General features: G+C 36.7%; 1 protein-coding gene across 1 annotated transcript in view; it reads left to right on the plus strand.

The window, feature by feature from the left end:
* The window catches only part of LOC136884901 (gastrula zinc finger protein XlCGF57.1), a 78,513-nt gene that overhangs the window by 47,681 nt on the left and 7,756 nt on the right, over nucleotides 1–23,076 (plus strand). The window contains exon 3 of the mRNA XM_067157199.2: nucleotides 16,584–16,666. Within this exon, the coding sequence (XP_067013300.2) occupies nucleotides 16,584–16,666 (83 nt within the window). The remainder of the gene's footprint in view (nucleotides 1–16,583; nucleotides 16,667–23,076) is intronic.

Below are 23,076 nucleotides of genomic sequence, written 5' to 3' on the forward strand. Positions count from 1 at the left end.
ATCCAAGACGATTTTGTATTGATTAGGTGGTCTAATAAATAACTTAATGTTATTATTTCAATCTACATCATCAATACGGACCAAAAATGATATTTATTACATGTAATGTCAATGCCAACCAGGCAATAATAAAACCTAACAAGTACTTAAACCTAAAAATTAAAATAGGCAAGATTTCTAGAGATATCAAGTTTCTTAAAGATTGCTTGAAATTAGAGTTGGTACCTAAATTTCTCAAATCTTTACAAAGAAAAAGTCATCCCTATTCAAAATCTAATGCCACTCAAAAGAAAGTAAACAACATATGGTTGAAAAATGAAATTAAACTATTATACAAGAAGAAATCTTTACTAAATTTACAATTATATAGGACTCATTTGACCATCTCTCAGAAATTACCCCCACTTGAATGGAGCTCATTTTTAAGGTACACTGACCTCAAACTATCTTACGTATTAGACAAGAAACAGAAAACCCTAAACCATAAATTACTTAGTCTTCAAGAAAACAAATGTAAAACTCCTGACCAAAATACAAACAACAAAGTGTCCCCTTCCCATTTGACTAACATTCCCACTACAATCAACCTATCTAATGCAACTTTCTCTAACCAAGAATTAAATCTATTAGATAAAGGCATCAAACATAATTGGCCTAATCACAAAAAGGCAGAAGACATCATCACTACCATCGCTGAAACCGAAACTAATATCGATAAACAAATCCCAATTGATAAACAGAATGACGTACGATATGAAGTAAAAAAGAAACTCCCAACTTTGATTAATGAGATAACATCTAATAATAACCACAATGTCTCGAAACAAATTCTAAACCTGAAATCCAAAATCCATAGCAACAACGTAGTAATTACAAAAGCAGATAAGGGCAACACCATAGTAATAATGAACAAACAAGATTACATCAATAAAACTGAAACCTTTTTTTCAGACAATACCTATACCTTAATTAACAAAGATCCTACAAACAAAATACAGCGTAACTTAAAGAACCTTCTGAAAAATTCTAACTTCATTTTAAATGATCAAGATTATCAGAAATTAACTGTAATGAACCCAAAATTACCTACAGTCAGATCACTGCCCAAAATTCATAAAAAAGATGTCCCCATTCGACCTATAATTAATAGTATCAATAGTCCTACCTATAAAACCTCTCAATTCCTACACAAATTCCTAAAAAAACACTTCAAATTTCACAACTCCAACCCCATAAAGAACTCGATCGAACTCTGTAATTCCCTAAATAAGTTCAGTCTACAACCAAACCACGTTTTATGTTCTTTTGACATCACCAACATGTATACTAATATCCCTATCAACAATACTATTAACATCATAAAAAACAATCTGTTGAAACATAGCACATTGAGTAAAATCGAAATTGATGAATGGTTAAAATTACTTAATTTCGTTTTAGACAACAACTATTTTACCTTCAATAAGAAAATTTACAAACAAGAAGGTCTAGCGATGGGAGACCCGTTATCTGGAATACTAGCCGACATATACTTAGATAATCTCGAACATAGTAAGATTATTAATAACATCAACGGACTCTGTCTTTGGCATCGCTATGTTGATGATACCATAGCTATCATTGATAAACAAATCAACAACAGCAATAACATACTATCATTCCTCAACAACTTAGATAATAATATTAAATTCACTAAAGAAGATGAGTTCAATAACTCTCTGAACTTCTTAGATATCAAAATCACACGAGCATTGAACAAATTCGACTTCCAAATATACAGAAAACCCACCTTTTCTCCAACAACCATAAAAAATGATTCTTTACATCCCAACTCACATAAAAAAGCCACTTATCACAGTTTAATATATAGAGCATTAAAGATCCCTATGTCCTCTACTAATTTAAAGAAAGAATTACTATTCATCAAGGAAATAGCTAAATTCAATGGATTTAACACGAATATGATTGATAAAATCATCAATAAAACCAAACTAAAACTAGCTACCAATTTAACTCCATTAAAACCCGTCAAACCAAAATACGCTAAATTCACGTTCACTAACCATAGCATTTACCCGATAACCAATTCATTAATGAAGCACGAAATAAAAATAGCCTACACAACAAAAAACACTAATCGCAATTTATTCTTCAATCACAACTCTATCAACATCACAGACAATAGTTACTCTGGATCAGGAATATACAGATTGAAATGCTCTACATGTAATTTTTCTTATGTTGGCCAAACTGGCCGCAGCTTCTCTACCAGATACGCCGAGCATTACAATGCCCAAAAACACAACAAATTCTCCGCAATGGCCAACCATATGAGGGACACCGGGCATAAATTCACCACAATAGAACAAGACCTCCATATCCTAAAAAGAGTTGATAAAAGCAAACTCATGACAGAATATGAAAACTTATTTATTTTCCTCGACCAACATTTTAATAAAGATAAAAATCTAAATGACACTATTGATAAAAAAAGCCCCTTGTATGAACAGATTCTTATTTTATTACGAGAATCAACTTCCCTCACCAACAAATTCTTAAAAATCTTCAACCTCACATCAATTAGAGTTCCCACCTCCCCTACAGCTAATATACCCCCCTCCCTTCCCCCCACCGCTAGTACCTCTAATTCAAATACAACCAATAAACCCATAGCCACACCCACCGGAACATCGCTCCCTCCAATAGCCTTACACCGTTACAACACGCGCAGTAATACACTCTCTTCCTTCCCTCCCACCAATAGCAGCCCCCCTCTAATAGTTACGTCAACGCAAACAGATCCCCCTCCAACACAAAACTTCAGTTATAACACACGTAGCAAGAAGTCTACTGTTGCAAATACTTCTTACTCATAATATTACAAGCTATCTTTGTCACCGTCAAGTGGTAAGTGCATACGATTCTACTTCAAGATTTTTCAAATATCTTTTCACACAATTAACTCTACGTTTCTTGCTTCCATTTACAGATTCCACTTGTATATGCTTTTTCAACTAGAATATCTACAAACTCACAATTTACAACATTTGAACATCACTTCAAATTTTGAGATAGTCCATAGTGATCCTATTTGAAACTGTTCTTCAACTTCTATTCACCAACTTCATATCCTCAACGTGTTCTACAACTTCACCATATGCATCTGACTTTCATCCTTTATCTTCAAGATCATAATGAACTTCGGATCTCTCGACTAACTTTGACTTTTACTCTCTCCTCTTTACTTTGATTACATAAGATTTTTCGCCATCGTCTAATTATAACCGCCATTACTATCAACTTTACTTTTATGCAATCTTACTACTTGTTGTATAACAATCTGTTGTTTTATTCCATTGTACTTATTTTAGCAGCCTTCTAAGGTTAATTTTGTTAATACTTCCACTATTGTATCTCATCACATTGTATTTTCAAACCATCATTGTTATTTTTAATGTTATTTTACTTCAAATCTCTTCAAGATTTTAAAATTCATTTCATCACTACATGTTATTTAGACGCTTATTTTTAATTTAAGGTTAAGACTATGGCTGATGATGCCTTCAGAGAAGGCGAAACATGTCCCACTATTAGCTAACAAATTTATGTAAATCATCCAAGACGATTTTGTATTGATTAGGTGGTCTAATAAATAACTTAATGTTATTATTTCAATCTACATCATCAATACGGACCAAAAATGATATTTATTACATGTAATGTCAATGCCAACCAGGCAATAATAAAACCTAACAAGTACTTAAACCTAAAAATTAAAATAGGCAAGATTTCTAGAGATATCAAGTTTCTTAAAGATTGCTTGAAATTAGAGTTGGTACCTAAATTTCTCAAATCTTTACAAAGAAAAAGTCATCCCTATTCAAAATCTAATGCCACTCAAAAGAAAGTAAACAACATATGGTTGAAAAATGAAATTAAACTATTATACAAGAAGAAATCTTTACTAAATTTACAATTATATAGGACTCATTTGACCATCTCTCAGAAATTACCCCCACTTGAATGGAGCTCATTTTTAAGGTACACTGACCTCAAACTATCTTACGTATTAGACAAGAAACAGAAAACCCTAAACCATAAATTACTTAGTCTTCAAGAAAACAAATGTAAAACTCCTGACCAAAATACAAACAACAAAGTGTCCCCTTCCCATTTGACTAACATTCCCACTACAATCAACCTATCTAATGCAACTTTCTCTAACCAAGAATTAAATCTATTAGATAAAGGCATCAAACATAATTGGCCTAATCACAAAAAGGCAGAAGACATCATCACTACCATCGCTGAAACCGAAACTAATATCGATAAACAAATCCCAATTGATAAACAGAATGACGTACGATATGAAGTAAAAAAGAAACTCCCAACTTTGATTAATGAGATAACATCTAATAATAACCACAATGTCTCGAAACAAATTCTAAACCTGAAATCCAAAATCCATAGCAACAACGTAGTAATTACAAAAGCAGATAAGGGCAACACCATAGTAATAATGAACAAACAAGATTACATCAATAAAACTGAAACCTTTTTTTCAGACAATACCTATACCTTAATTAACAAAGATCCTACAAACAAAATACAGCGTAACTTAAAGAACCTTCTGAAAAATTCTAACTTCATTTTAAATGATCAAGATTATCAGAAATTAACTGTAATGAACCCAAAATTACCTACAGTCAGATCACTGCCCAAAATTCATAAAAAAGATGTCCCCATTCGACCTATAATTAATAGTATCAATAGTCCTACCTATAAAACCTCTCAATTCCTACACAAATTCCTAAAAAAACACTTCAAATTTCACAACTCCAACCCCATAAAGAACTCGATCGAACTCTGTAATTCCCTAAATAAGTTCAGTCTACAACCAAACCACGTTTTATGTTCTTTTGACATCACCAACATGTATACTAATATCCCTATCAACAATACTATTAACATCATAAAAAACAATCTGTTGAAACATAGCACATTGAGTAAAATCGAAATTGATGAATGGTTAAAATTACTTAATTTCGTTTTAGACAACAACTATTTTACCTTCAATAAGAAAATTTACAAACAAGAAGGTCTAGCGATGGGAGACCCGTTATCTGGAATACTAGCCGACATATACTTAGATAATCTCGAACATAGTAAGATTATTAATAACATCAACGGACTCTGTCTTTGGCATCGCTATGTTGATGATACCATAGCTATCATTGATAAACAAATCAACAACAGCAATAACATACTATCATTCCTCAACAACTTAGATAATAATATTAAATTCACTAAAGAAGATGAGTTCAATAACTCTCTGAACTTCTTAGATATCAAAATCACACGAGCATTGAACAAATTCGACTTCCAAATATACAGAAAACCCACCTTTTCTCCAACAACCATAAAAAATGATTCTTTACATCCCAACTCACATAAAAAAGCCACTTATCACAGTTTAATATATAGAGCATTAAAGATCCCTATGTCCTCTACTAATTTAAAGAAAGAATTACTATTCATCAAGGAAATAGCTAAATTCAATGGATTTAACACGAATATGATTGATAAAATCATCAATAAAACCAAACTAAAACTAGCTACCAATTTAACTCCATTAAAACCCGTCAAACCAAAATACGCTAAATTCACGTTCACTAACCATAGCATTTACCCGATAACCAATTCATTAATGAAGCACGAAATAAAAATAGCCTACACAACAAAAAACACTAATCGCAATTTATTCTTCAATCACAACTCTATCAACATCACAGACAATAGTTACTCTGGATCAGGAATATACAGATTGAAATGCTCTACATGTAATTTTTCTTATGTTGGCCAAACTGGCCGCAGCTTCTCTACCAGATACGCCGAGCATTACAATGCCCAAAAACACAACAAATTCTCCGCAATGGCCAACCATATGAGGGACACCGGGCATAAATTCACCACAATAGAACAAGACCTCCATATCCTAAAAAGAGTTGATAAAAGCAAACTCATGACAGAATATGAAAACTTATTTATTTTCCTCGACCAACATTTTAATAAAGATAAAAATCTAAATGACACTATTGATAAAAAAAGCCCCTTGTATGAACAGATTCTTATTTTATTACGAGAATCAACTTCCCTCACCAACAAATTCTTAAAAATCTTCAACCTCACATCAATTAGAGTTCCCACCTCCCCTACAGCTAATATACCCCCCTCCCTTCCCCCCACCGCTAGTACCTCTAATTCAAATACAACCAATAAACCCATAGCCACACCCACCGGAACATCGCTCCCTCCAATAGCCTTACACCGTTACAACACGCGCAGTAATACACTCTCTTCCTTCCCTCCCACCAATAGCAGCCCCCCTCTAATAGTTACGTCAACGCAAACAGATCCCCCTCCAACACAAAACTTCAGTTATAACACACGTAGCAAGAAGTCTACTGTTGCAAATACTTCTTACTCATAATATTACAAGCTATCTTTGTCACCGTCAAGTGGTAAGTGCATACGATTCTACTTCAAGATTTTTCAAATATCTTTTCACACAATTAACTCTACGTTTCTTGCTTCCATTTACAGATTCCACTTGTATATGCTTTTTCAACTAGAATATCTACAAACTCACAATTTACAACATTTGAACATCACTTCAAATTTTGAGATAGTCCATAGTGATCCTATTTGAAACTGTTCTTCAACTTCTATTCACCAACTTCATATCCTCAACGTGTTCTACAACTTCACCATATGCATCTGACTTTCATCCTTTATCTTCAAGATCATAATGAACTTCGGATCTCTCGACTAACTTTGACTTTTACTCTCTCCTCTTTACTTTGATTACATAAGATTTTTCGCCATCGTCTAATTATAACCGCCATTACTATCAACTTTACTTTTATGCAATCTTACTACTTGTTGTATAACAATCTGTTGTTTTATTCCATTGTACTTATTTTAGCAGCCTTCTAAGGTTAATTTTGTTAATACTTCCACTATTGTATCTCATCACATTGTATTTTCAAACCATCATTGTTATTTTTAATGTTATTTTACTTCAAATCTCTTCAAGATTTTAAATTTCATTTCATCACTACATGTTATTTAGACGCTTATTTTTAATTTAAGGTTAAGACTATGGCTGATGATGCCTTCAGAGAAGGCGAAACATGTCCCACTATTAGCTAACAAATTTATGTAAATCATCCAAGACGATTTTGTATTGATTAGGTGGTCTAATAAATAACTTAATGTTATTATTTCAATCTACATCATCAATACGGACCAAAAATGATATTTATTACATGTAATGTCAATGCCAACCAGGCAATAATAAAACCTAACAAGTACTTAAACCTAAAAATTAAAATAGGCAAGATTTCTAGAGATATCAAGTTTCTTAAAGATTGCTTGAAATTAGAGTTGGTACCTAAATTTCTCAAATCTTTACAAAGAAAAAGTCATCCCTATTCAAAATCTAATGCCACTCAAAAGAAAGTAAACAACATATGGTTGAAAAATGAAATTAAACTATTATACAAGAAGAAATCTTTACTAAATTTACAATTATATAGGACTCATTTGACCATCTCTCAGAAATTACCCCCACTTGAATGGAGCTCATTTTTAAGGTACACTGACCTCAAACTATCTTACGTATTAGACAAGAAACAGAAAACCCTAAACCATAAATTACTTAGTCTTCAAGAAAACAAATGTAAAACTCCTGACCAAAATACAAACAACAAAGTGTCCCCTTCCCATTTGACTAACATTCCCACTACAATCAACCTATCTAATGCAACTTTCTCTAACCAAGAATTAAATCTATTAGATAAAGGCATCAAACATAATTGGCCTAATCACAAAAAGGCAGAAGACATCATCACTACCATCGCTGAAACCGAAACTAATATCGATAAACAAATCCCAATTGATAAACAGAATGACGTACGATATGAAGTAAAAAAGAAACTCCCAACTTTGATTAATGAGATAACATCTAATAATAACCACAATGTCTCGAAACAAATTCTAAACCTGAAATCCAAAATCCATAGCAACAACGTAGTAATTACAAAAGCAGATAAGGGCAACACCATAGTAATAATGAACAAACAAGATTACATCAATAAAACTGAAACCTTTTTTTCAGACAATACCTATACCTTAATTAACAAAGATCCTACAAACAAAATACAGCGTAACTTAAAGAACCTTCTGAAAAATTCTAACTTCATTTTAAATGATCAAGATTATCAGAAATTAACTGTAATGAACCCAAAATTACCTACAGTCAGATCACTGCCCAAAATTCATAAAAAAGATGTCCCCATTCGACCTATAATTAATAGTATCAATAGTCCTACCTATAAAACCTCTCAATTCCTACACAAATTCCTAAAAAAACACTTCAAATTTCACAACTCCAACCCCATAAAGAACTCGATCGAACTCTGTAATTCCCTAAATAAGTTCAGTCTACAACCAAACCACGTTTTATGTTCTTTTGACATCACCAACATGTATACTAATATCCCTATCAACAATACTATTAACATCATAAAAAACAATCTGTTGAAACATAGCACATTGAGTAAAATCGAAATTGATGAATGGTTAAAATTACTTAATTTCGTTTTAGACAACAACTATTTTACCTTCAATAAGAAAATTTACAAACAAGAAGGTCTAGCGATGGGAGACCCGTTATCTGGAATACTAGCCGACATATACTTAGATAATCTCGAACATAGTAAGATTATTAATAACATCAACGGACTCTGTCTTTGGCATCGCTATGTTGATGATACCATAGCTATCATTGATAAACAAATCAACAACAGCAATAACATACTATCATTCCTCAACAACTTAGATAATAATATTAAATTCACTAAAGAAGATGAGTTCAATAACTCTCTGAACTTCTTAGATATCAAAATCACACGAGCATTGAACAAATTCGACTTCCAAATATACAGAAAACCCACCTTTTCTCCAACAACCATAAAAAATGATTCTTTACATCCCAACTCACATAAAAAAGCCACTTATCACAGTTTAATATATAGAGCATTAAAGATCCCTATGTCCTCTACTAATTTAAAGAAAGAATTACTATTCATCAAGGAAATAGCTAAATTCAATGGATTTAACACGAATATGATTGATAAAATCATCAATAAAACCAAACTAAAACTAGCTACCAATTTAACTCCATTAAAACCCGTCAAACCAAAATACGCTAAATTCACGTTCACTAACCATAGCATTTACCCGATAACCAATTCATTAATGAAGCACGAAATAAAAATAGCCTACACAACAAAAAACACTAATCGCAATTTATTCTTCAATCACAACTCTATCAACATCACAGACAATAGTTACTCTGGATCAGGAATATACAGATTGAAATGCTCTACATGTAATTTTTCTTATGTTGGCCAAACTGGCCGCAGCTTCTCTACCAGATACGCCGAGCATTACAATGCCCAAAAACACAACAAATTCTCCGCAATGGCCAACCATATGAGGGACACCGGGCATAAATTCACCACAATAGAACAAGACCTCCATATCCTAAAAAGAGTTGATAAAAGCAAACTCATGACAGAATATGAAAACTTATTTATTTTCCTCGACCAACATTTTAATAAAGATAAAAATCTAAATGACACTATTGATAAAAAAAGCCCCTTGTATGAACAGATTCTTATTTTATTACGAGAATCAACTTCCCTCACCAACAAATTCTTAAAAATCTTCAACCTCACATCAATTAGAGTTCCCACCTCCCCTACAGCTAATATACCCCCCTCCCTTCCCCCCACCGCTAGTACCTCTAATTCAAATACAACCAATAAACCCATAGCCACACCCACCGGAACATCGCTCCCTCCAATAGCCTTACACCGTTACAACACGCGCAGTAATACACTCTCTTCCTTCCCTCCCACCAATAGCAGCCCCCCTCTAATAGTTACGTCAACGCAAACAGATCCCCCTCCAACACAAAACTTCAGTTATAACACACGTAGCAAGAAGTCTACTGTTGCAAATACTTCTTACTCATAATATTACAAGCTATCTTTGTCACCGTCAAGTGGTAAGTGCATACGATTCTACTTCAAGATTTTTCAAATATCTTTTCACACAATTAACTCTACGTTTCTTGCTTCCATTTACAGATTCCACTTGTATATGCTTTTTCAACTAGAATATCTACAAACTCACAATTTACAACATTTGAACATCACTTCAAATTTTGAGATAGTCCATAGTGATCCTATTTGAAACTGTTCTTCAACTTCTATTCACCAACTTCATATCCTCAACGTGTTCTACAACTTCACCATATGCATCTGACTTTCATCCTTTATCTTCAAGATCATAATGAACTTCGGATCTCTCGACTAACTTTGACTTTTACTCTCTCCTCTTTACTTTGATTACATAAGATTTTTCGCCATCGTCTAATTATAACCGCCATTACTATCAACTTTACTTTTATGCAATCTTACTACTTGTTGTATAACAATCTGTTGTTTTATTCCATTGTACTTATTTTAGCAGCCTTCTAAGGTTAATTTTGTTAATACTTCCACTATTGTATCTCATCACATTGTATTTTCAAACCATCATTGTTATTTTTAATGTTATTTTACTTCAAATCTCTTCAAGATTTTAAAATTCATTTCATCACTACATGTTATTTAGACGCTTATTTTTAATTTAAGGTTAAGACTATGGCTGATGATGCCTTCAGAGAAGGCGAAACATGTCCCACTATTAGCTAACAAATTTATGTAAATCATCCAAGACGATTTTGTATTGATTAGGTGGTCTAATAAATAACTTAATGTTATTATTTCAATCTACATCATCAATACGGACCAAAAATGATATTTATTACATGTAATCAGTACAGAACCCGATAGTGTACCTATAAAAAGTAGAAATGGATGGAGACGATAAACAGAAGTAGGCCCGAGGTGACCCATTTGATATACAGTATTTATTTCCCATTTTCAAGAAAAAATTATTCGTGTGCTTTTATACACTGACTTAGCAAATGTCATGGGATAGTCACCTAATAGCGTGTGGGGCCTCCTATGGCCCTGCGAACTGCAGTGAGACACCGTGGAAGTGAGTCGACAAGTCCCTGTTAGTCCTCTGGACGCAGCTGACACCAAATCGTTTGCAGAGTGGCCGCCAATGCTGGTCTGTTCGTGGGTGCAGTATCCATGGCACGGAGCCTGCATTCCAGGACATCACAGAAATGCTCGATAGGGTTCATATCAGGGCTCCTGGGTGGCCATGGCAGTCGTTGGGCTTCTGCTGCATGTTTCTGGAACTATTCCCGGGCGACGTGGGAGCATGTGGCGGCGCATTATCATCTTGAAACATTGCAGAACCGTCTGGGTGCTGGAAAGCCAAAAATGGGTGGAGATGGTCTCCGCGTACCATTCAAAGTCTCTTCCAGAAAAACTAGGGGGCCCATTTCATACCAGGGAAATGCACCCCAGACCATAACAGAGACACCAGCGCCCTGGACCACACCTTTGAGGCAGGCGGGATCCATCGCTTCATGTGGTCTGCGCCATACACGGTGCCTCCCATCGGCATGCTGCAGTTGAAATCGTGGTTCGTCCGACCACATCACGTTACGCCATTGTTCCAGTGTTCATCCCTGGTGACTGGCGACAAATGCGCGTCATTGTGCCCGATGACGTTGGATTAACAGTGGCACCTGTTTACGGCGCCGGCTCCCATACCCCATAGAACCCATGTTCCTGTGGATTGTCCGCTGGGAGACGTGTCTAGCACAGCCTGTGTTAAATTTAGCCATGATTTGTTGCACGGTTGCTCGTCTGTCACTATTGACAATCCGTCTCAGATGTCGCCGGTCACGGTCATCGAGGGTGGCTGGACGGCCGGTCGGTCGTCTGTTGTAGACAGTGACACCTCATTCAACCATTCACAATACACCCTGGACATGGTTGATCGTGTGAAGCCAAATTCCTGCACCACTTCTGAAATCGCACTTCCCATCCGTCGGGCACCGACCAACATACCCCGTTCGAACGGTGTCAGCTTGCGATGACGTTCCATGTTACACCTGTCACTTGCACAGCCACTGCTCACAACGTCTCCTATACAACTGCCGCTGGCACAGAGGGCGTGTGGTGCGCAGACAACACACCTGCGCATCAGTGCTCCGCTATCCCATGACATTTGCTCAGTCAGTGTATTTTCCTCTGTGATGTACAGCTGTTGTTATGGAACCCGAAATAGACAGTGAGAACTTAATAACTTCAATGTCACAAATATTAATGGTCACACGTTTGGGAAAGCGTGACATCATTCAGACCCGTTATTGAGGGAGTATCTTCAAAATTGTACCCATCTTCTTCCCTAATGAAATGTGAAGGACACAGCATGCTTGAAATATTTTTTTTATTTTCTTGAATGTAAACGCAGACTATGATGGTCCATATTTATTACCACACTGAAAGGAGGGTTGAAAATTATTCACTGGAAAGTGCGGGGAGTTTTAGACCACTCGACCCATGGGATGTGTAAGTGCCAGCGGAAGCAGGTACACCCGCGCATACACACGGGCAAGTTTTACTCCCGCACCATCTGAAAAAGGCCTGTGTGACTTATGCGCATAAATTAGGCCTACTGTACTTAAGCGTGTAACAACGTACGTAAATTAGGCCTACTCTACTTACGTATAGTGCTGACATGTTGGTGCTTAATTTTACATTCGTAAATGAATTGTGTAACAACTTGCATAAATTTGTTAGGCCTACTGTACTTACACAGTGGTTTCTGGGACATTAAATTATGGAGAAGAAGAAAGCTAGACATTTTACAGATGATGAAAAATTAAAGTTTATTGAGAAGATGGATGCTAAATCATACATCAAACGTGTGCCATCGCGCATGTGTTGGACTTTCCAGTGACAATTTTAAGCATAATTGTAAGCGTCGTAGTCTTATTTCTAAGAACGTTTTTCCTTGAAGTTTTTCTGTGTTGGTGTTCTTAAAATGTATTATTTCATTAATTTTGTGAAAACCTGTTTCTTTGTTTTTATAGTAATTATTTTTACATTCAAACCTAATCTTAAATTTAACAGCGAAATTGTTTTTCATTTATTTTAGTTCTTTTTTCCTGTCTCCACAAAAACTTCCTAGCCAGTTTTGGCCGTACGTTAAATGGAATATAAAATTGCATTGCTCATATGGAATAATTTTTGGGACTGTATACTTCTTCCATTAAATGCGGGTTTAGGATAAATCGAGGTCACCCAAAATTGGGGTTATACTGTATATCTTCATATAGTTCAAAATGTTATGCTACTCCTGTGGGTGGGGTATGCAGAAGAATAAAACCATGGCATCACATGCCTGTTGTAAGTGGCAACTAAAAGGGGACCCATGGGCTCTCTCTTGGGAGCATGGATTGGCAACCACAGGCCCTTAGCTGAGTCTTTGTATTGCTTCCACGTACTTTGTAATGCTCCACACTTTCACCTATCCCGTCTGACCTCCCTTGGTCAACTCTAGTTCTTTTACAACCCTGATGTTATAAGAGGATTTGAGGCCTAGGGAGTCTACTATGTTCATGCCCTTCGTGGCCCTTGTCTTTCTTTGTCCGATACTTCATTTTTCTTCATTTCGGATCCCTTCTTTTCTCATTTTTCTCTCTTATCTTCTCTCTGAGGGTGGGGGACACAGACGAAGAGCTCCAACCCATTTTTTCCAAATGTCGATCGTAGATGTTCATCTTCTGCCAGATCCTCTTTTACCTAAAACTTTTTCCTTAAAATATTACTTGTAGTAGACTGTTCTTTTCAGTAGTCCCCATAATGTGACCCACATATTCCAGCCACCTCATATTAATTGTCTTGATGAGCTCAGGTCGACATTTCATTAAGTGGAGTACTTCCCTATTTTTATTGTACTCCATACACATGTTCAGTGGTATTTTACCGCACTGTCGGCTGCCCCGAGGAAGGTCCTTCATGGTTTTCCATCTTACACCTGGCAAATGCTGGAGCTGTACTGTAATTAAAGCCAAGTTTGTTTTCTTCCCACTCCTAGCCCATTCCTATCCATCATCACCGTAAGACCTATCTGTGTCGGAGCGCTGTAAAGTAAAAAGGTTCTTGGACGTATTCCGAGTTGGAACCTGTATGAATTGCAACTATTTAATTACAACTCATACAAACGAGATACTCATTATACCAAAATTTACTGTCCTTCATGCTAATCGCCAGCATTGTGTACTACCCTTTGCCAGTGACATGAGGCTTGTAGGTTACTTGTAGCAGCACCTTTTTTGTTCATAGCAAATCTCTGGAGCTGTCCTCATGCGAAGTACCCAAAGTGGTTACTTCATCTTAGGAATCATGTGAGTGTCACAAGGACTTAAGTTCTCGGATTATGGTGGATGGTACAGCAGTTCCCAGCTCCATTGACCAAACAAATCAGCCATTGTTTTTATTGTTCTTACTGTGAGCCTTGTGATGGAAAATGATGTATGGATCCTTCACCGCTTCTTTCCCAAAGCAGGTCGCAGGTTGTGTTCCTGAAAGGAACAGTAATACTGCGCATTGACATTCTGCTGATGCAGAGCATAATGGATTAGGATAACACCACCACAGTCGTACCCATGAATAATCATAACATGGCTGGGGTTCTGACAAAATTTTGATCCTTGTGGTTATCCATAATAATGCCATTAATTCGATTCATGTGTCTGTTATGGCTCATACAATTTACCTCATGTCTCATACAGCATATTGATATGGCATAAGGAAGCGTCAACTCATACTTATAGTGCTCCAAGTAGTCACAAACAGCGTTTTATCGTAACCATTTCTGCAGTTCTGTCAAATTTCACTGAACCCATCATGATGCAATTTTTTTCATGCCCACATGTTCCTTCAAATGTGAAGCGCAGTCATATTCCCTTACCTGGAGTCTCGGGCTAGCTCACAAATCGTATGTATTCTTCTTCGCTGGCAATAGTATGACCAGGCTGATGCATATCTGCCACATTTTGGCTTTACACAATAAAGGCTTTTACCACTGTGCTACTGTCATGTACGACAATGCAGATTCCCTGCAATTCTGTTGAAGACGTTGCTGACACTGTCATGCTGTATGACCTCGGGCACATCCAATCTTTATACATCTCCATTGCTCCTGTTTCAAAAACATCATGGCAACACAAAGTTAGATCATGAACTAACACAAGATTGTGTTCATTTCACCACTTCACATGTGCATGTTGTTAGAAGGGAATGTCTATTTGGGATTCCATTTTTCTGTTTTCATCCTCGGAACCTATTGTTGTGTTAATTCCTTGTTCTTTAAAGAAAATGAGAAACGTAATCAAACAAATAATTACCATCACTCCTAGTACTTTCTCTTTGTAAACATTTAAATGGGTTTAATTACAAGCATGAACTACAAAAAGGACCTCAGTTATAATTCAGTAAAACTTACTCTACTGAAAAAGCTGGGATAAGACAAGCTGAGACATGTGAAAGATCCTTCACAAGATGTGACCTAAGATTTTGAATATGCAGTAGAGGTTAAGACAAAATGTACCCTTGGTTTAGTTAAACTGTAAAGTGCAGCTACAGAATGCTGAACATAGCACTGACATTCTTGAAGGCGATAATCTAACTTTTCACTTCTTAAAACAGATGAAACCAGGCGAGTTGGTTGTGCGGTTAGGGCCACGCAGCTGTGAGCTTGCATCCAGGAGATAGTGTGTTCGAACCTCACTATTGGCAGCCCTGAAAATGGTTTTCCATGTTTTTCCATTTTCACACAAGGCAAATGCTGGGGCTGTACCTTAATTAAGGCCATGGCTGCTTCCTTTCCACTCCTGGCCCTTTATTATCACATTGTCACCATAAGACCTATCTCTGTCAGTGTGACTCAAGCAACTTATATAAAAAACCACAAGATTTATAACATTAACTGTTGTATCCTCATCTTGAAGGATTAGAATCTTTTTTTCTCTGGGTAACGAAATATATAGGGCTCAACAGTATTTAGTCCAACAACTGACAATTTGTTTAACCGAACATGGACACGTTAGGCAAGAGTGTGAGATCCAATGTATGTCTCTTTGACAATCAGTCAACTGTGGGAACACAGGGCACAAACAAGTGACAAGTCTTTTGAGAAAACTAAATAGGATGAAGAGGATGACAGACTGTTGTGGGAAGAGAGAAAAAGTGATGTGGAGATCATACTTGTACTTCTAGTTTGTCTTCTATTACGCCCTCTTCAAGAACTGTTCTTTTTATCCTATTTTGAGTTCCTCTTCTTGCTCCTGTTCTTCATATAATTATGACATGACACATGTCGTTCATTTCATTTTTACATTGGGAGAATATATTGATGTTCCTGTTGTGCAACTATGAAAGTCATATTGTCAGCTATGTCATGTTTATGTATAAACTTTTAATCTTGTTATCTGTTTTCTCTACATATCTTACCTTGCTTTGCATATTTATTCCTTACAGCCTTCTACCAATATTAAGGATGAAATATGTGTAGATGAACACACAGTTGGTCAACTGGTTGCTTGTCTCAAAGAGGAAGACAAGTAAGTACAGCTTAGCTTATATAGATTTTACAGCCCTAACCATCGACAATATGGAATTTACTATTTATGTGTTCAGTAGCTCCATCTTTGGCGAGAACCCAATATCGTGAGTTCAATGCCAGCACAGGTCTATCCGCATCATTCTTGAATTCTGTCACCTGTACTTCAGTCACGGTCCAATCTTCTTGGTTCGATGGTGGGGTGATAGAAAATTCTACAAAATTAAAGTGACTCTACCCATAGTAAGTAGTGATTAGCAGGCTGCCTAGTGAGAAGTTTCTTAATTCCTTTACTAAATTTACAAACATACTAATTGAATTTAAAAATGAAAAATATGAAAATTAATTTTCATTAAATAAAATACAAAATCGTCGGACCTTGTACTCACACTTAGTTCTTACCTGTTTACTTACACATAAGTTATTTGAAGGGCGCCAGCTACAACTCAGTGCAGCAATAATAGAATGAGAATATTGAATATATCTAGGGTGTGGGGTAATAAACTTACCTTTGACAACATACCGTATAAGTTCTGAGAAAAGGAGATTTGCATTCCCTTTCCCCATTAAATTTGAGGTTATCTACTTCTGTCATTGAAATAATACTATGAATTCATTTGATAGAACAAAATATATTCTTTAAATTGTATAGAAAAAATAGTAAGTCTTCTTGCGATAAAACAGATGAGAATATGAAGTTATGACATTGCAACTGAAAGAAACTAGGCATGAATTTGAATTCTTCTTGACCGGACATTTGACAGTTATACACGAAATATATCCCTCACTGGTTCACTTGACTGTATGTTCAACACTTTGAGTGTAATTACGACGTATTCCTTTGATCTGGTGTTTACTGTAGATGTATCAAGCCTAATTTGGTGATGAATCCTTTTTGTTTCATTGACGACTAAGTGTCCATGTGACTGCTTCTTCTCCATCGAGAGGACTTCTTTGTAAGTCTGTCCTGTATGCATTCATGGTAAGTGTATCCCTCTAACTGAACTGACCGCCTGAGGTCTCACCTTCCACTTGACTCCATCACTGTTCTTGATTTATAAATTTCATCACTGTTCACCTTCCACTTTATTTTGTCTCTTTTCACCTTCCGTTTGATTAATGACTGACGCTACCGTATGCAGCCACCTTATATAGACAGTTGAGACACCTACGCAATCTCCAGAAATAACCATGATCTACTCCCACCTCGCGACAAATGTTACACCCTATGGCGAAATCGCCCGCGGCACCCAGTAGGTATTTCCAAGAACGTGCGCTCACCGCTAAATACTCACAATGACATAGCAATGACTTGGCAGTAATGCCAGCAGTATTGCACAATGTAGCAATATCACATCCACATCTGATATACAGTAACTCTTACTGTACATGTTTTTAGTGTTAATCTACACACATGTATATATGCATACATTTATTTACAATCACGCAACTAACAAGCATTTCAGAATTGAACTGAACTATAATAACAATACAATAATAGTAATCTCACAGGTAAAATAATAATAATAGGACACAATAATAATAATAATGATAATATCACAGCTGAAATAATAAGAAAACCACAGATATCATCTTGCAACAGGATATGAACTGTTACACTAGATGTTACTACTTGGTAGCTGTGTCGGTAAAAAGATTATTAATATTACTATCGCAGATCTGTTCTTCATATTGTAATAAGTGTTCCTGGTGGAGGGTATCCGGTTGGCCATGACCTTGCTTTTGTAATGTAATGTAATGTAATGTTTTATTTTACCTGGCAAGATTAAGGCCTTCAGGCCTTCTCTTCCATCTAACCAGGAACTGAAATATACATATATTGCATTGTATTACTTACAATAACTAGATCTAATACAAATTTAATTAATAATAATACAAGAATGGTGAGATTACATTAAGATGAAATAAATTAAGATTAAATTAAGATGAAATAAATCAGGTATAAAAAGGGATAAATTCTTAAAATAATATCCTACATGTAAAAAAAGGCAGTACATAAAATTTGATTTTAAAGACAAATCGGATCAGAATTTTAGACTCTCCACCAAGACATCCATAACAATAGAATGGTTGTAAGTAGCAGCATCAAGTTTACAGATGATCGTTACTGGTGCATAAAATGTCTCCAAAGTGCTTCCTTGAAAGTGCGAATAGCGCTTAACCCCCTAATATTTTTGGGAAGGAGGTTCCACTCACGGCAGGCAATTACTGTGAATGATTTATCATAGATGGCAGTTCTATGGGAAGGTAAATCAAGGATGGAATTATTAGTGGATCTGGTGTTAAGACTGTGATAAGAGGATAAGTATTTGAAATATGAAGTAAGGTAAAATGGTTGTGAAGAATGAAGGATTTTATGGAGATGGCATAGGGAATGCACAGTGCGACGGATTTCTAGTCGGGGCCAAGATAGATGGTTATATGAAGGAGTTACGTAGTCATAGTACCGTAGGTTACAGACGTATCTCACACAAGCATTTTGACCACGTAATCTGCTCAATAACTTGCCTCGAGCGTCTCTATAAATCGCGTCACAATAGTCGAAATGAGGGAAAACCAGACTTTCTACCAGCATTTTTTTTAGTTTTGCAGGAATTAAGTATTTATACCCGCGCAGCATGTGCAATGCAGAGAATGTTTTCTGGGTGATGTTCGTGATATGCATTTTCCATGACATGTCATAATCGAAAGTAATGCCTAGGACTTTTACTGATGACGTGAATGGTATGTTAGTATTACACAACCTTATAGATGGAATCTCTGGTCGATTGACCTTCGCGAGTAGTTTTTGGTATCCAAGGATGATGGCTTGTGTTTTTGCTGGGTTTAACCTAAGCCCACATCTCAAAGACCAAGAAGAAAACGATGTTAGATCCTGATTGATTTTGTCTGTGGCTGAAAGTATTAGATTTGGAGATGTATGGAGGTACATTTGTACATCATCAGCATAAATATGGTATTTGCAGTGCGTTAGGTTTTGGGAGACATCATTAATGTAAATAGAAAAAAGAAGGGGTCCAAACACTGACCCTTGGGGCACACCACACTGCACAGACCGCCAAGTTGATTCGTTTATTCTATCTGTAACACACTGCCGACGGCCATGCAGGTGGGAATGCAACCAAAGGAGGGCACTGTCCGAGAAATGGAGGGAATACAATTTCAAGAGAAAAATATCAATGTCAACAGAGTCAAAAGCTTTGCTCAAATCTAGGAGTATTAAAACTGTCAATAGCTTCTCGGATGTCTTCTGTGACCTTCAGTAGTGCCGTTGTAGTACTGTGTGCTTGACGAAAACCAGATTGTAGTGGGTCAAATAAGTTGTAAGTCGTCATGTAGTCTGTTATTTGTCTATGAGCGATGAACTCTAGCGCTTTGGATAAAGCAGAACGTATGCAGATGGCTCTGTAGTCAGATGGTTCAGAAGGGGAAGCTACCTTTTTAGAGGACGTATAATGCCCGCTTTCCATATTTCGGAAAATGTGCTGTCTACAAGGGAAGAGTTAAATATATTAATTAGTACAGGTAATATCACATCCAGAATAATTTTTATCATCTCTATTACTATTCTGTCATTTCCTTTTGCCGTTGATGTTATCCGATTTATAGCAAACCTGACTTGTGAGTGGGTTGCTGGACGGAAGTAGAAGTTTTCTCTATCTGTTCACGTCTTTGCATAATTCCCGTCTAGAACTTCCTGTTTCAGGGCTGCATTTAATGTGCAGTTAGATGAAAAATGATCATTCAGTTTTTCCAAGGGTATATTTATTTCGTCATCGTCTCGTCCTTTTTTTAATTCCAAAGCTCTTTATGGATTTCCACAACACAGCTGTTGAAACATTTGGTTGAATTAAACTGTGAGCGTGTTGTAGTTTCGCATTTTTAATCTGTTGGGTCGTAGCGTTTCTCAGTCTCTTATAGTTCAGTAGATTGTCAGGAGTGCAATGTTTCTTAACTCGTCTATAAGCAGCATTGCGTTCAGCCATTAGTGCTCTAATCTCATCTGAGAGCCAGGTAGCTGGCTTCCGCGTAACTCGAGCCTTCTTTTCAGGGGCGTGTCTATTGTACAGTTCAGTCATATGTTGATTGAAGAGAGTCACTTTGTCATTTCTGTCTTTAAGTTTAAATATGTCATGCCATGGCACTGCAACTGCGTCTTGTAAAAGTTTAATCTTATCAATTCTTCGTAGATCTCTATATGAAATTATTTTCGATTTGAACTTGGACTTTTAATAGAATAGGCCATAAATATAGCATCATGTCGCGATATACCTGGGACACTGATTTGACCGTGATGAAGAACTAATTCAGGTTGGTTAGTGGCAATGAGATCAATTAAGGTGTGTGATGTGTCTGTGTGATGTGTAGCGTTGAGAGTGAGAAACGTTAAATTGCAAGCTTTAAATGAAGTTAAAAGTTGGGTTGTCTGATGAGAGTTAGGTTCAAGAAGGTTTATGTTGAAGTCGCCCATTATAATTATATTTGAGTAATCAGTGACTAAATTTTGTATTTGAGTCTCTAGATAGCATTAAAAAAACCCGCTTTCGGTGGCTTATATACTACAGGCAGAAGACATTTTACTTCACTCACAGTTATTTCCAGGAACTTGAACTCAGGTTTTCGCTCATACGGACCTGGAGACCTACAGATTATTTTAGGGCGTAAGCTGGTCATGACATACGCAGCGGTACTCCCGGAGGGCTTATTTAATCTGTCGGATCTAAGAAATGTATAACCCGCCAGCTGCAGTCTTTCTATTGCGTGATGTGGTTTTAACCAAGATTCAGAGATTAATATTGCATGGAAACTGGGAGGCATAAATAGGGGTTTTATTTTGTCCATTCGCGTCTCCGCAAGGAGGCTTTGAGCGTTTATATGGCAAATCTTTAAAGCATTACTGTACGGAGAAAGCTGGTGGTTAATGATGTCCCTTGTCGACTGGGAATGGCAAGAAAGCTCAAATGGCAATAGGTGTTTGTTGCCTGCGCAGCTGGTTCCAGCGACATTGGGGGAGGGTGGAGAAAGTGAAAGGTTTTGAGGAATGTTTGCAAGGAAGAGGGGAGCCTGTTCGTTTGTCTCAAGTTCGTTATCAGGGGGACTGTAAATTACGTTGTTCTCCGTTATGATGGAGATGATTATGACAATATTGGGAATGGGAATCGAAATAACAATTTACAGCGATCAATACGATAATGGCAATGTGTCAATAATATAGGTGGAAATAAACACGACAAAAATAAGGCACTGAACCCAGTTTACTGCTACTAACACCAAAATACCACTACGGCAAGCAAAAGTAAACTATATTACTAATTACGTTCTAATAGAGAGTTAAAGTTAAAATTTATGATATACTACAAGGATAACTCTAAAATTAAACTACAATAGAAAGTAACAAAATGTTGTGATAATTTCTCCCGCATATCACTTTAGTTCATTTAATTGTTCCATAGTGCACACTTTAAACTTATTTGATCCTATTTTTATATTGATTACTCCATCAATGCTCCATACCTGGCGTACACCGAACCTCGAAATTGCCTCCTTAAGGACTGCGAGTCTTGTTGCAATTAGATCCTCTCTTATTGTGACCGCCGTCCCTTAAGCCGTCTTTTCTTGTGGAAGATATCACTCCGCTTACGGTAGGAAATGAATTTCACTATCAGAGGTCGTGGCTTCGCACCCAGTCGTCTTCCAATGCGATGGCTCCTGTCAATGTCCCGAAGGTCAAGGTCGACACCAAGATCTCTTGCGATGCTTATTGCGATGACATCTGGATCTTCTCCTTCCTTTTCAGGAATGCTGAAAATACGGATACTTTGCCGCCCCTGGTATTGCTCCAGTTCATCTTGCTTGTTTTTAAAGTCACTTTTGATTTTCACAAGTTCCCTGTCCTTAGCCTGAAGCTGATCTTGTAATAGTTTGACACTTTCCTTGTATTCCGCTCTTAGTTCCTGGAGCTGCAACATTAGGGGCTGTAACTGTTCGGCTATGGCTACGGCCTGCTTAACGAGTTCTTGTATGCTGGCGCCATGCGGCGGGCTGGCTGGGGGAAGCTTCTTAGGAGCCATTATGACAACTTAGTAGTAGAACACTGATAATTTACTGTAGTTAGCTGCACACGTTGAACTTCAGCACGAATGTAACAACGTCTTTATCACTTCAAGCATGTTGAACTTCAGCACGAATGTAATAACGTTTTTATCACTACAAGCACTATATCACCTGCAATTTACAATTTTTGCGAGAGAAAGTTTGCGTGCGACTAGCAGCTAGCGGCCATCTTATACAGTTATGCTTTTGGCCATTCTTGCAACACGACCAGTCCAGTGAATCTACCTGCCATGATTTAGACACGTGATTCTGTCTCCTTTCAGATATCTGTACATC

This window comes from Anabrus simplex, chromosome 13 (assembly GCF_040414725.1).
Source record: "Anabrus simplex isolate iqAnaSimp1 chromosome 13, ASM4041472v1, whole genome shotgun sequence".
NCBI classification, from domain to species: Eukaryota; Metazoa; Arthropoda; class Insecta; order Orthoptera; family Tettigoniidae; genus Anabrus; species Anabrus simplex.